This window comes from Callorhinus ursinus, unplaced genomic scaffold (genome assembly GCF_003265705.2).
Source record: "Callorhinus ursinus isolate GAN/ISIS: 27379988/994484 unplaced genomic scaffold, GSC_fseal_2.0 scaffold2, whole genome shotgun sequence".
NCBI lineage: Eukaryota > Metazoa > Chordata > Mammalia > Carnivora > Otariidae > Callorhinus > Callorhinus ursinus.
In genome coordinates this window covers 37,392,898-37,407,521 of record NW_027397064.1, presented here as the reverse complement: position 1 = coordinate 37,407,521, position 14,624 = coordinate 37,392,898, and the positions used below count along the sequence as shown (strand labels likewise).

The following is a 14,624-nucleotide window of genomic DNA, read 5'->3' as shown; positions in this document are numbered from 1 at the left end:
CCACTATGCATTCAAATGAAAATGAACGATATCCAATGTTAATTTTAGATACATCACTTAATAGTGAAGTCAGAATTTTGCATCCGAAAAAAAACAATTGCCAATTTTTATTCTAAAGCTGCACTTGACAAAGTAGCTGGAGACCATCATTATTCTCTACATTTCTTTAAATTACAAATATCCGGCAAGCCTAATTACGGTATTATGGAATAAAAGTAAATCTCCTTTGAAGTGGTAGGGGACACATAAAAACATTGTTTTCTGTCTCTTGCATGCCCGGTGGGGAAGGGACCATGGCAGGACTATCAGGCACCAACAAGGATCAGGACATATACTGGAGTTTGGGACATACCACCCGGGACACAGTGTGCTAGGCTGCTTGGAAATCAAAAAGGTACTTCCAGTCCAGGTGCACACTCAGGAAGTCAGAAGTCAAGGTCCAATTTGAGGTTACATATCAATAAGTTCAGAAAAAGTGAAAGACCTGACCAGAGAAAATATAGGTGAGGAAGAGACATGGGGAGGAGACCCAGACACACAAGGTGTCAGTACCCGCTGGCAGGTGGAGGAGAATGCTGTGGGCACAGTGGGCACCACCATCTGCCCTGGGCTCCTGCTGAGCAGGCTCAACCAACATTCCCTTAGGTTTGCCCATGAAAGGCCACAACAGGTGAGGGGCAGTTGATGACTTTCAGGACCTTCATCAGTTATTTTGCAGAATGTCCCACAGTTGCGTCTCTATGATGTTCCCCCATGATTCAATTCAAGTTATGCACCTTTGGCAGTAATGTCATAGAAATGATGTCATGTTCATTGCATCCCTTCATGGTACATGGTACGTACGGGATTTCCACTTGTTCATTTACTGATGACACTGATTTTTATCACTCGATTAAGGTGCTGTCTGCCGGGCTTCTATCTCATAATTTTAGGATCTTGGATATAATTAAAGCTTCTTTGGAAGGTGGGACACAACACAAGACACTCAGATGAAAAGCAGAACTTCTTGTTAGTTGTATTGCCAAACGAGAGAAAGCTGCCTCACAGGAGGATGCACCCAGATACAGGGTAACAGCAGAGGTGAAACCGTAACAGGTGGTTATATACACAAGCAGAATGTGGGAAGGATGGCTGGGCTGCACGGGCTCCCTGCGGATGGGGTAGTGTGAGGGATTCCACAGGTGCGGCAGAGGAGGGGCTGCCCCCCCCCCCCCACTCAGCAGCGTTAGGTTGCTGAGGGCCACCGTAAGTTGAGTGCCTATTATAACATGGAGTATTAGAGCCTGAGAAGGGAAATGGTTGGGGTGAAGGCTGAGCAAACTACCCCAAAGAGGAATTCAGAGCTTTTAATCAGGATTCAAAACCGAATGAAGGCAGTGCTTGTGAAATACTGTCCTACAGCTTCGGCATTGCCTTGCCCCCTTTCCCTCTGTAATGAAGAGGCATTTTGTGGGGAGGTGCTTGTAACTGTAAGGATCTAGCTTTGTCAGACACTCGTTTTTAAAATGTATTAATTTATGTCATTATAGATTTATTTTCTATTTTTTGTCTCTTTCTTAAAAATATAATGGACATATAACATGATAGTAGTCACAACATGATGATTCACTCTTTGTATATATTGTGAACCCAAAATAGTAAGTCTAGTTAACATCCATCACCATATTTACAAAAATGTTTTTCTTACGAAACCTTTTAAGATTTTAGTAACTTTCAAATATGCAAGACAGTATTATTAACTACAGTCATCATGCTGTACAGTACATCCCAGGACTTATTTATTTTATACCTAGAAATCTGTACCTTTTGAACCCCTGCACCCATTTTGCTCACATCTTTTATTCAATTTTATCATATTTGTGGATTAGAAATTTAAGTGGCCCAATTATACGTCTAAAAGGGTACAGCAGCAGACAGTAACTGAAATGAACATGAGGTGCTCTGAACAAGCATCTCTATTTTAAATACAAGCAAAGAGCCTTGGCTAGTAGTCAGCTGGTGCAATAGATAGTAGAAATGAAAAAGTGACCATTAGGAGTGTCACCTTGGTGAAAATATCCACCACCAACACTGTTCTGACTTTGACTGTTGGCAGGGAAAATGAGAAAGTTCAAATTAATTCAACTCCAGGGCTTACGTGTCCTCACAGCACTGTGGGATTCTGTTTCAGAGATTGGCATGGGCACGGCAATTGAAATACCCTGGGCCCAGTTATCCTAGAAGAATTGGAGTTTTCTATGTCTTATTTATGAAGAGTGCCAGAAGTTCTACAAAGGGGTTGATGAATAATTAACAGCTACTCAGATTCAAGCTTGGAAGGAGGGGATCCAGCTATTTATCGAGGGCTCTTGGTATCTCGAGACTTTGATGCTCGAAAAGAACCAGGATTGTTGGAAGGCTTTTTTGTCTTAGTTGGGTTTCCCAGAAGCAGACTCTGAGACGAAGATTTATTAAGGAAGGGATGCTAGGGGGAGCAGTGCAAGGACTGGGAAGAAGCCAACACAAGGTGAGGAATCAGCCAAAGTTCTGCAGCGGGTGGCTTTGGTTTGATCCTACAAGGAGGATAAGTTAGTTCTTAGAGCTGTTCCAACCAGAGGGAAGGGAGGACAACTCTCAAGCTCCCACTTCTGTCAGTCATTCATTCAGGCACACCCTAGTGGGAGATAAATCCCCAGGCAATTCCAGCTCTCCAAACACTGGGCAAAGTGGATTCTAAGAACCCAAGGGAAGTCTGCCAACAAAGAGCCACAGGTGCTGTTTTTGGACATGAAAGTTCAGGAAGCCAGGCAGGCATTTGGGCAGACACTGAACTCGCCACTATAACCTTATGCTTACAATTGAATGGGAAAATTTTGATGGGGTGTAACCTGACAGCTGCCCTGACCCGAGAGAGGGGGCGGGTCAGAGGGGGACATAGAGAACACATTCACAGGAACAGCAACCTTAGAGACTCAAGAAAAGTAAAAGCCTAGGTAGCTATAGTGAAGCAAGGCAGGGGTAAAATTGCCTTCAAGCCTTCACAGAGATGAACTGGGATGGGATGACATGGCTGTTTGAATCAGGGGTGAGAACAGAGGATGTGAGTTCATAGGAGCTTGGAGTTTTGGCTGTATCTGTGTCTAGCTTGAGTGTCACTGTGCTTCTGCCAGGAAACTCCAAGGTCTCAGTTCTGGACCTCAGGGCTCTGGAAGTGGTTGTCTGTGCAGTCAGCAAGATCCAGGGCCTCGGAACACATGTGTCAGAGAGGGCAGGGTGGGGAGGCAAGGGACTTTCAGCATGGCTCTGGAATGCTAAGCAGGAGCCAGTGCAGGTGCCCAAGGGTGTGTTGGGAACCAGCAGGGGAGGGGAAGGGTGGCCGCCGCTACCCCTACCATTGTTCCAAATTGATATAGGAGAGGAGAAAGAGGGCTAAATGAGGATTCAAGGGACTGCAAGTCTCATTCTTGCTGCGTCATTAACCAACTATGTGGCTCTAAGCAATTCCCTTCATCTTGATAAGCCTCAGTCTCTGAAACCATAGAGCAAACAAATCTATTACCAGATAGTTTCATGCTAAACATTAACTGTTTGAGCTACAGGATGTTAATGCCTTAGCAGCAGTTATTCAAAGATACAAATGAACAAAGCGAGGAAGAATATGAAGGTCATGTACCAGGACCAGGGCAACCAGATCCCAAAGAGACAGAAAGACCATGTATATGAAGATTTTAAATCGGTTTGGTTAAAAATAAACAAACAAACTAAAACACGTGGCCTCCAAGAATCAAGCCTACTTAAGAGAAAGCCCCCAAATTAAGTAAGGCTCAGCTGAGACCAGGTAAAAGCAAATGTTATATAAAAAAAGAAAAGAAAAACAAAAACAAAAACAAAAAGTGAATTATTTATTCTTTTTCTACTTGCTTGACACCAGAAACTACTGCCAAATGTTTTAAAATGTCTCTCTTCTTATTCTCATTACCCTCCTTTTCTTTTTCTTTCAGTACTTTTAATTTTTCTAAGTCTCTCCTACTGCTTTGACAGGGCCATGTTCTGGGTTGGGTTCCAGTTCAATTTTTCAAAAGAGAACAGAACAATATGGGGTCTCATTCAGGAATGGACTGAAAGAAGGGAAGGAAAAAGCAGGAAGAAGAAATAGGAATGGGAACTGGGTCACAAAGAATGAGGCAGAATCCATCAAAGGGGTGGTAATTCGAAGCAGGACACTTGGCATTTGTTTTCTAAGACAAGAAACCACTTACAGATTCAGTTCTAGGCCAGCTTGCCTTTTCCTCCCCTGAAGTTTTAGTGTCTGAAGTGATTTTTGAAATGATTCATTATTGAGACTCATAGAGAGTAGTTGATTACACAAACACACACACCAAAAAAAAGATGTAAAAAAAAAAAACCCTGATATCTTTATACTTGTTTAGGAACTGAAACTCTGTCATTAAGGGCCTACCATTTCATGTTACCTTTTAAAGTCAGTGTTTTTGTTTCTAAAACAATTTGATTTTAGAAGAATATTTGATATGGCATCTTATGGCTATCAAGCCAATTTACAGAATAACTAAAATACACAACTAGATAGAAATCACTTGGAAACATTCGTTCTTCATACTTATCAAAAAACCAAAAAGCAAGCCAACAAAATCCTCTAAGATTAGTCAGTACTGGCTAAAATGGGAGGGTCAGGAAGAGATCTTAGAAATCGACTAGTATTCGTTACCTGTCGATAGTTTGATGTAAAGGCACCTAGGTAAGCAACAACTCCTGAGGAAATGAGGATGTCACCTGTCAGGTTGATGTACAACTGCCCCAGCTCCAGAGCTGTAAGGCTCCAGCGTGTTTTCTCACCCCCAAGGCCTCCAATCAGCTGCTCGGCTCGTTCTAGCTTTTTGCTGCACAAGTCAACCTCAAAAATAAAAGTCAGCTCTTATCAACATCCACAGGTAGAAAATAAGTAAAAATTTCTGCAAGATTTTGCCCTCTGAGATAAATTCTTTTTTTAATTACAAACTTTCATCTGGAATTTTTTTTTAACTCTCTAAAAAAATGTGAGCTATCTCACTATGAAGACTGGCAAGTCCATGACATTTGAGAATTGTGTTCATAATAAAGTATGTGCAGTAAGTATGTATAATGAAGTATACACAATTTATGATATTTTTAGTGGATAGTCATCACATAATGCAAGAATAGCTCTATTTAAGGGAATGATCTACAATAGGAGACAATGAAATTTGCTTATGTAATAAAGGACAGTCTCTTGCAAATTAAATGTTTTCCCTCAAATTTAAATACTCTAAATGCATTTTATTTCAAATGTTCTATCAAAATCTTCCCCTCATTTAACTTATGGTTGACTTAATGATAATTTTAAAGGTTAAATGTTTAAAAGTTGTAATAATTTATGATTACTTGCAAAGCACAATTTTCAAGTTGTTAAATTTTGTCAACCTACTCACACACTTGCAATTAACCTTCAATTAGGACATCAATCAATAGCTAAGAGCCTACTTTGTGCAGAAGACTGTCAACCAAATTTGATTATGTGTAATTAAGCAATGTGATTAAAAAAAGAAAAAGGATAATTATGAAGGCGGAAAACTTGGGGAAAAGCCATTTCAACCCATGCAATGGCAATATTCCAGTAGAATACCTGAATTATTGTAGTTTAATTTTAAGTGACTTAGCCTCATTATTCTTGAATAAAGGCAAGAGTAAGCAAAGGTTAGCTTAAGGTTCAAAATGAAATGACTGACATGAAGAGAGGAAGTAAACAATTGATAAAAGCAGAGGCATTTAGTTTACTGTGGAATAAGAATTTGGCTTATACTTTTTCCTAATGCTACTAATATTTATATTAAATAAATGCTTTTAGACCAAAAGATACAAAATACTAAACTGGTTTATCTAAAGATAGGCTTGAAAAAGCAACAGTATATAATTGGGGTATTTTTGATACTTCCTAAATTTAAATCTTTTGTCCTTTAATTTTCCCTCTTTTAATATCTTCTGTCTTCCTGGCTTCTCTCTTCATTCTTTTTTCAGCAATGTTTATAATAAATTGAATCATGTATTGGACTACAGTAAAGTTGCCATCAGAAATTACTAAGTAAAAATATTTTAAGTAAAATTTTGCCCCAAAAGCAGATTTTTAGTACACATATAAGCATATATTCATTTTACATGATCATGATTTCCAACATTTTATCACAAAAAATAAAAAATTTCAAACATACAATGGAGTTGGCAAATGTTTACAGTAAACCACACACCCACCTATTATATTGCTTAAACTAAAACTGACCACTCGGACATCATGCCCTGTAGTAAGTAATATTTCTAAAGATGAGCACAATGTCACATATTTGTATAAATACAGAATTTGTGGTCATATCCTATGGGAAAAAAGTCTGGGAAAGAGCACAGTTATTAAAGTCAGATTTTAGCCTTCATGCTTAGAAGCTGGGTTGACCATAGGCAAGTTACTTAACCTTTCTATGCTTTAGTTTCTACAAAATGATACAAAAAGATGACCTCCCTCAGAAGGCTGTTTTGAGAATAAATGAGATAATACATACTGTTCCTAGAACAACCGTGACTTGAGAATAAATAATACATACTGTTCTCAGAACAACCGTGACTTGCAGAGTAAGCACTCAATAAATACTGACTTTATAAAATATTTTGACTTTTCCCGGAACATAATTAGACTTGAGCAGTTACTTATTATAAACAGTATCACCTATTTTAGTCTTAAAATAACTTTCAGGGGACACAGTATGGTTCTGGGTATTGAGTTCTTATCTCTACTCTGCCATTACCCCTTACACACCTAATATTTTGGTTCTCCATTTCCTTACCTATAAAGTGAGGAATTATTTAAATAATCTAGCTTAATATTCTTAATATTCTTAATATTCTTAATAATCTAAGGTAGAGATGATTGACTTCTTTTGGGGGGGAAGGGCTGCAAAACTAAAAATTTGGGGCTTTGTGGATCTAGAGGCAAAACTGATGCTATTAGGCAGGTATTTATACAACCATTTACTATATAATCATGAAAAAAGTCAAAACTATTTATTATTATTATTATATATTAGCTTGTGGGCCATATAAAAATGGGCAATGCTGGATTTGGCCTGTGGGCCATCGTTTGCCAATCCCCAACCAGGAAGAAAACAGGAGATGTAGCTATTACTTGCTGGTGCAAGCATCATTCTTACTAAAGTAATTAGGATTTGCCCGTATTTGTCTATAGTGTTACATACCTGGTTTTCCAAATCAGCCTTCTTCTGCTTATTCAGCTCAAGGGTATCCTGAAGCTTGGCCAGCTTGTCCTGAACTTCACGCAAGGCGGCCTGCTTCTTACGAAGACCATCCATAGCAATTTTAAGCTCCCCTTCGGCAGCAGCCAGCTTTATCTTTTTAGGAGCTACTATTTTTGCCACCCTGCAAAAAGTAAAATCAGAAAATTAGATATGCCTTTTATACTGTAGTACACTTTCTATCACTGAATTTGTTTTTCTCTGCTTACTATAAGTCAAAACACATCTTGAGGCAAAACCTATGCTGGTTTCCATATTCCATATTTCATCGAACTATCACACCTGACCCCAGCACATAAGAAATGATTAAAATAGATATCAAATATGAATAACACTTTCAAATAAGTAATTTTTTTTACCTAATATAAAGTATTAGATTATTGACAGTATGAATATTGGTGGTTTTCAAAAGGAAAATAGTCTATTCATGTAAAATATTGCAGTATTTATGAAAACTAGTCTATTTCATTAAAGCTTAATTCTTAGGAAGTGAGGTGTTTCATCTATGTCATTTTGCTTTTTAAAAATTTTCAGAATACATCTTTAGCTAAAACCAGCCATCTTATAAATATGTATGTTGGTAATAGAAGGGACTATATAAGAAAAAGAATGGATCTAAATTATCTTCTATCTGGAAAATGGGGTCAGTGATGTTAGCTTTCTAAACAAACGATAAAATATTAAATTAAAATTTATCATTAACACATCATGGTCCAAAACATATACAGTGTATAACTATATATACAATGATTCAAATTGTGTGTGAATTTGAAAGACATCCTGTAATATTCGCTTTTTGAAGAATAACCAGTAATTTTTGCTGTTTTGTACACAATATAAGTGGTTCTCATACGATCACCAGAAAAGACTCCTTGTCTTACAAAGAATATATATTATACTAGTGGTTTTCAAAATGTGGTCCAAGACATGCTTCATCCCCTTTGGGGAGTCCATAACATCTCTTGTCTAACTAAACATCTGTGTGAGGCTGTATTTTCTTCATATATTTCAACTGAAACAACATATTGCAAAAGATTGAATGAAGATGCAGATCTGAGAGTCCAGCTATCTTCTACTGGCCACATATTGAAGAGATTTGCAAAAATATAAAACACCACTACTGTTTTCCTAGTATTTTTTGTGAAAAATGTGAATTAAAAAAATAATTTAGGTAACATGTAATGTATTTATGAATTAATAGTGTTTTAAAATTTCTCTATTTCAACTTCTAATATGGTAGATAAACACATTTTTCATGGGATGCCTAGGTGGCTCAGTCAGTTAAGCGTCTGCCTTCAGCTCAGGTCATGATCTCAGGGTCCTGGGATCGAGTCCCACATCAGGCTCCTTGAGCTCAACGGGGAGCCTACTGCTCCCCCTGTTTGTGTTCTCTCTCTATGACAAATAAATAAATAAAATCTTTAATAAAAAATTTTTTTGCATCTTCAAGAATTTTTAAGAGTATAAAGGGTTCCTGAGTCCAAAAAATGTTTAAGCATCACTGTATTATACTACATAATTGTTATGGTCTTGCCTCTAGGAAATATGTACACACATAGCAGACACTAGACATGATTTTCCAGGAGCCTCTCACCTGTATAGCTTTTAAGTTTTATAGTGTCTAAATGACCAAACAGGAAAATAAAACACAGGGTTTTGTTGTTGTTGTTGTTGTTAGTACTTACTTATCATACGAATCCATTGCTATGACCCATTTGCACAGACCTTCGGCTGCTGTGGAAGCATTTCTAATCTTTTCTGGAACAAAATCTGGATTTGGAATATAATTTTTTCTTATGATATTCATATATGCTGCAGGAATGTTGTCCTTGTCATATTCATGAAGTGACTGTAGAAATCGAATGTCACCAAGAAGTCTCTTAGCTGGACCCCAGAAATCTTCTATTTTTTTTCCTGAACCTGTTGGGTCAGGGATTTTGTCAGCTTTGATGCCTTTCAAGATGCATATAGCTTCCATAACAAGCTTGACACCAGCAGGAGGACTCTTCATGGATTTTACCACTGTAATGTCCTTGAAATAACAACATGCTAATTATTAAAAAAGAATTGTTTGTTTATGCATTACTTGTAACTGGCTCTTATTTTCAAACTAAATCATAAGATAGTCACTCTGTTCATTGGGTAGAAATGGTAACAGCGATAGAATTCTGTCAAAACACCATTGAGAAGTTTGTCCAAAAGGGAAAGTTAGAAACAAAAAAGAATAATGGAAATATACCCTAATGTGAGATTACTTATGACATAAAGTCTACTTCAAAAACACATAAGAGAAATCTGGCTGTTGCAAAATAAGAGTGTTGTAGCTTCTTGAAACTTATGGAAGTAATAGATGCAAACATTAGAAAAATACAGAGAAATTATACATACTAAGATCTCCTATAATCCCATAATATCTAGTTAACTGCTGCAAATATTTTTTATTTATACTTCTATATATTTTTCTATGTATGTATGCTATAAACTGGTGAATATGCTACATTTTGACCAATGGAATTATAGTCTACATAACATAACATGCTGTTTTAAAACTTTTTATATTTCAATAGTAAGATATAGTGAACATCCTTACGTGCTATGAAACACCTACATCATTTTAATGGCTGCATGATCTCAGGTATAGACATGAGCCATAATTCTCATGCCCTATCTATATTTTTTCCTCTATTTTTTTTTTACTATTACAATTGCCATGTTGAATTAAGAATTTCATATCCTTTATTTTTAAAGCTTTTGACCCATATTGACAATCTATTCTCCAGAAAGTATCTAAGGGTTCCTGTTTTACTACATATACCCTCAGCAACAAGGGTAGGCATTCTGATAAGCCAAAGAAATACTTTATTAATCTGTAGTTTTAAAAATACAAGTGAGGTAGGATACATTTTCATATGTTTATTGACTATTTGTATTTCCTCTTTTGTGAATTACTTCTTTGTATCATTTACTATCTTATCTTACAGCTATTTTTGTCTTACTGATTTGTAAGAGCTTTTTACATAGAGGCATATTAATCTTTTGTTTGCCATCTAGTTCAAATATTTCCCCCGAGTGTTTCTACACTTCTGTCTGTGATGTTTATATCAAACAAAATGTGTTGGTTTTTAGGTACTAAAATTTATAACTTAAAAAGAACTAATTATCAGTTATGAAAAAAACAGAAGAGTATCCAGAGCATATATATTACAATTTTGCTTAGCTTTTTTTTCTGATTTCTCTCACATCTAAGAAATCCAAGGTCCTGATCCACTCTAAGATATAAAGAGGATCTGCATTTTCTACTATTTTATAGTAGTGTAATTATTTATATTTAAATTTTAATCACTCTGAAATCTATATTGGAGTAGGTGTGAAGAAAGAACTTAATAGTCTCTCCTCACCCAAAAGTTTAGCACAATTCTCAACACTATGTTTAAAAATTCACCTTTATCTTTCTTAATTGAAATATTCCCCTCTCATGTCTAAATTTTTATTTTATTTTTTTTTAAAGATTTTATTTATCCGACAGTGAGAGACACAGCGAGAGAGGGAACACAAGCAGGGAGAGTGGGAGAGGGAGAAGCAGGCTTCCCATGAAGCAGGAAAGCAGGACCCCAGGATCATGACCTGAGCCGAAGGCAGACGCTTAATGACTGAGCCACCCAGGCACCCCTCATGTCTAAATTTTTAATACCACATTTCATCCAATCTAAGACACGCTGTTATAAAGTATAACATTGTAGGCCATATTATTAAGTATCACAAAAATTAAAAAAAACCCAAACACTAACAAACATTAACACGATATGTTATCACATCTACTGTAAGGTGTATGCCAATTATGAAAGTGTCTAAATATGAAAAAGGTGCACCTTAGAAATAAAATACACACTTAGGTCTTATGCCTCCGTCCACCATTGTACTGCAAAGTTGTGCAAAGTTCCTGAAATAACAGAGGTTTTAGGGTAGGTTCTAAAATTTGGCAGCTTCCTCCTTTTCCAAAATTCTTATCATGCACATGCACTTCTTTTTTCAGGTCAATTAGGAAATTCTTTTGCTAATTTGAAAATGATTTCGATTGCATTAAATGTGGAGACTAATTTGGAGAGGCCGACTTGACCGTAGCCCACAGTAGTGAACACCTTCTTGAACTACGATGCTGTGTGTCCCAGCAAGGGTCTGGCTGTGCTCTCACCTGCGCAGTGAGAGTATCCAGGGCAGACAGTGCTGACTCCAAGATGGGCAGGGCCTCTGCCAGGTCCGCGTCGCATTCGTCTTTGATGGCTTTAGCGGCCATAGCTTGTTCATTTGCTATTGTTTCATCAGCTTTCACTACTTTTTCAGTTTTGGCAACTTCTACAGACTCCCTCTCGATGATTGCCATCATTTCATCCACCTCTTTGCTAGCAACTTTTAATTGAGGATGTAGCGCCTCCAACTCAATTTGCATTGTAGCTACTTGAGATGCGGCAGAATCCAGTTTGTCCAAACCCACTTCATACCTCTTTTTCATTTTCATGACTTCGCTGGAAGCAAATAGATAAAATGAGGTTAGGCATCAAGTTCTATATCCTTCAAGGAAAAATTGAAATATTCTTGACCTTTTCAGGCTTTTTCCAGGCATAACTAAAGGAGTGGTATAAAAGATTTTCACATAACAATTTGTCAAAAATTATTAACTTTAGAACACTGGGTTATAAACAATTAAGAGCCAAAAGTATGCCTTGTTTGTTTTTGTATTTCCAGGGCCTAGCACAATATCCAAGCATATAACAGAATTTCAAAAGTTATTTTTAAATTTATTATATACTAGGTATAGGCAAGGAGTGCTCTTTATCAAAATGAATGGTGTACCCCTAAAATTAGTCTCTTTGGGAAATTCATTCCTACAACACTACGGTTCCTTAAAACCTTTTTATAATCACATCTTTTAAACAGACTTCAGTGCCCAAAATATATTATTTTGAATGTTGCCAAAGGTGGCAAATGATTTTAGGAAGTATTCAATATCTTGAAATAATTTTTTATTAAGACAAAAATGACAAATAGGATAATAATAAAACTCAATACTTTTTGTGTGCCGAATGATTACAAAGTAATAATAATTGACTAGGAAGATAATAATATTGTAATGTGCTTTAAACATTTTATCTGCATTCATATATGTTCTCTGGATAATTATACATTATATGTAGAGAAAACTCTATAATTCATTTCATTTAAAATATTTGATACACCATAATGTTTCAAAGTAAAAGGTGACACATTTTAGAAATCATCCTCAAAAAGGAGGTTGGAGTAGGTAAAAGAAACAGCCTGAAAACTGTCTAAAGGCAGAAGCATACCCTTCACCTGAGGGCTTAACTGGCTCAAACTATAATAGGTAACTAGAAAAACATTAAAAAGACTGCCACAGGAGGAAAAAAAAAAAAACACCACCTAGGGGACTAGATATATGATACCATATTATCTGTGAGTTTGGTTTTAGCCAAAAATTTGTCGAATAAGAACAGAAACAAGAACAGGAAAGCTTCCATATTGTGGTTCTTCCCATGTGATGATTTGCTAGCTAAACTACTGGTGTCCTAGCAGGTGACCTGCTAACTTGCTTCTAGGGTACCAGAGTACCTGGCTATATAGAGATCTGAAGGCTTTAGCTACTAACGGAAGAGTAACCACAGGATGGGGATCCTCGTTGAGGTAAAGGAGAATTTTTTTTTTAAGATTTAAAAATTTTTTTTTATTAGAGAGAGAGGCGAACAGAGCAGAGGGAGAGAATCCCAAGCGGACTCCCAGCTGAGCATGGAATCCTATGCGGGGCTTGAGCCCATGACCCCAAAATCATGACCTGAGCTGAAACCAAGAGTTGGACACTTAACCAACTGAGCCACCCAGGTGCCCCATGAAGGAAAAATTTTTTTTAAAAGAGGAAGATTTGAAAGGAAAATAAGAATACCTAAAAAATGCCTAGAAAACTATTACTTTCAATCTTCCTATAACTTTGTACTTCATTTTCATAATATTTCTTTCAGTTAGGATGGCCTTAAACATTTTGAGTGTACAGAGACATAAGTGATATCTAAAATTTAATAAGAACCTCCAAAAAGTTTTAATATCCTTAGATGGGAAAATATGGGGGGGAAAAAAGACAAGATTCCATTAAGTTAAAGATTGTTAGATCTACATGGAAAGACAATTGTTTTGACAGCCAAAGCAATTATAAAATTCAGTCAAGTAATGTAGCTACCTTGGGTAGGGGTTGCAGATTTCACTAGGTAGATGCAAAAAGTAGTAATGATGTGACTCAAACACAGGAGTATGGATCATGGTACCTAGGAAAGCTCTGATGCCCCAGCTGCAGAAGGTATTACAATAGTCACTGTAAATATGGATGAGGAGTGTCCTACCAGGATATAGGTAGCATCCTGGACAATACGGGAAAGGATGCTTCAAAATGCTTGACGTAGTGGGTTAGCACAGGAAGATTTAGAATTAACTATAGTTAACATGCAAACATTAAACTTTGCATCAATATTTTTTGTGTCATGAAATCTGTGCATGTTGGTGTTTTAAGTATATATTTTAAATATTTAAAAGAATTCAGTCTGTTAGATTCACAGATCAACCTTATGGTCCAATATAAATTATGTAATTGAACAAGAGCTAGATTTCTGTTTTAAAGTAAAAATAGCTCATAAAGTTGATAGGTAATATTAAATATTTAAAATAATTTAAGGCTCACCCTCTGTATTAGTTTAACTTACTAATTTTTAAAAATTATTTAAGTATGTAGGAAATTTTGATTTGTTAAATCAGACCTCAAAAGGGAAATAAAAACCTTTAGAAATTATAAATGCAACGAAAAATATTATAAATACAAAGTAAAAAATTTGTTTAAATAACTTTTTGAATGTGACCAAACATTAGCTGAAGAACGCTTTAAAAGGTAGATCATTAAAATTTTTAAATATCTAATTTTATAGCTTAATATAATGTTTTTACATTTTATAATATATTGGGTATTTATTAGAACCAAAGAAGCTTTTGAATAAATTTCTTTTGCATCTAAAAGTCACCCTCAGCAGACTGAAGGAAGTTAAGATGGTAGAGTAGTAGGACTAGGCTTGCCTCCTCCCTGGAACACAGCTAGATAAGAATCAAATCATTCTGAATACCCAAGAAATCAATCTGAGGACTGACAGAACAAACTGCACAACTAGAGGGAGAGAAGAGGCCACTGCACATTGTGGAATGTAAGAGGTGTGGAGACGTGACTTAGGGGAGAAACGGATCATGGGTGCTGTAGAGAGGAGGGAG

At 36.4% G+C, this 14,624-nt stretch overlaps 1 protein-coding gene across 2 annotated transcripts in view; it reads right to left on the bottom strand.

Annotated features, from left to right (window-relative positions):
* The window catches only part of DNAH7 (dynein axonemal heavy chain 7), a 279,079-nt gene that overhangs the window by 105,404 nt on the left and 159,051 nt on the right, over positions 1 to 14,624 (bottom strand). For both annotated transcript variants that reach the window (XM_073880956.1, XM_025894388.2), the window contains exons 43-46: positions 11,503 to 11,833; positions 8,996 to 9,342; positions 7,254 to 7,434; positions 4,706 to 4,891 (exon numbers count right to left, since the gene is read on the bottom strand). In XM_073880956.1, coding sequence (XP_073737057.1) covers positions 4,706 to 4,891; positions 7,254 to 7,434; positions 8,996 to 9,342; positions 11,503 to 11,833 — 1,045 coding nt within the window. The remainder of the gene's footprint in view (positions 1 to 4,705; positions 4,892 to 7,253; positions 7,435 to 8,995; positions 9,343 to 11,502; positions 11,834 to 14,624) is intronic.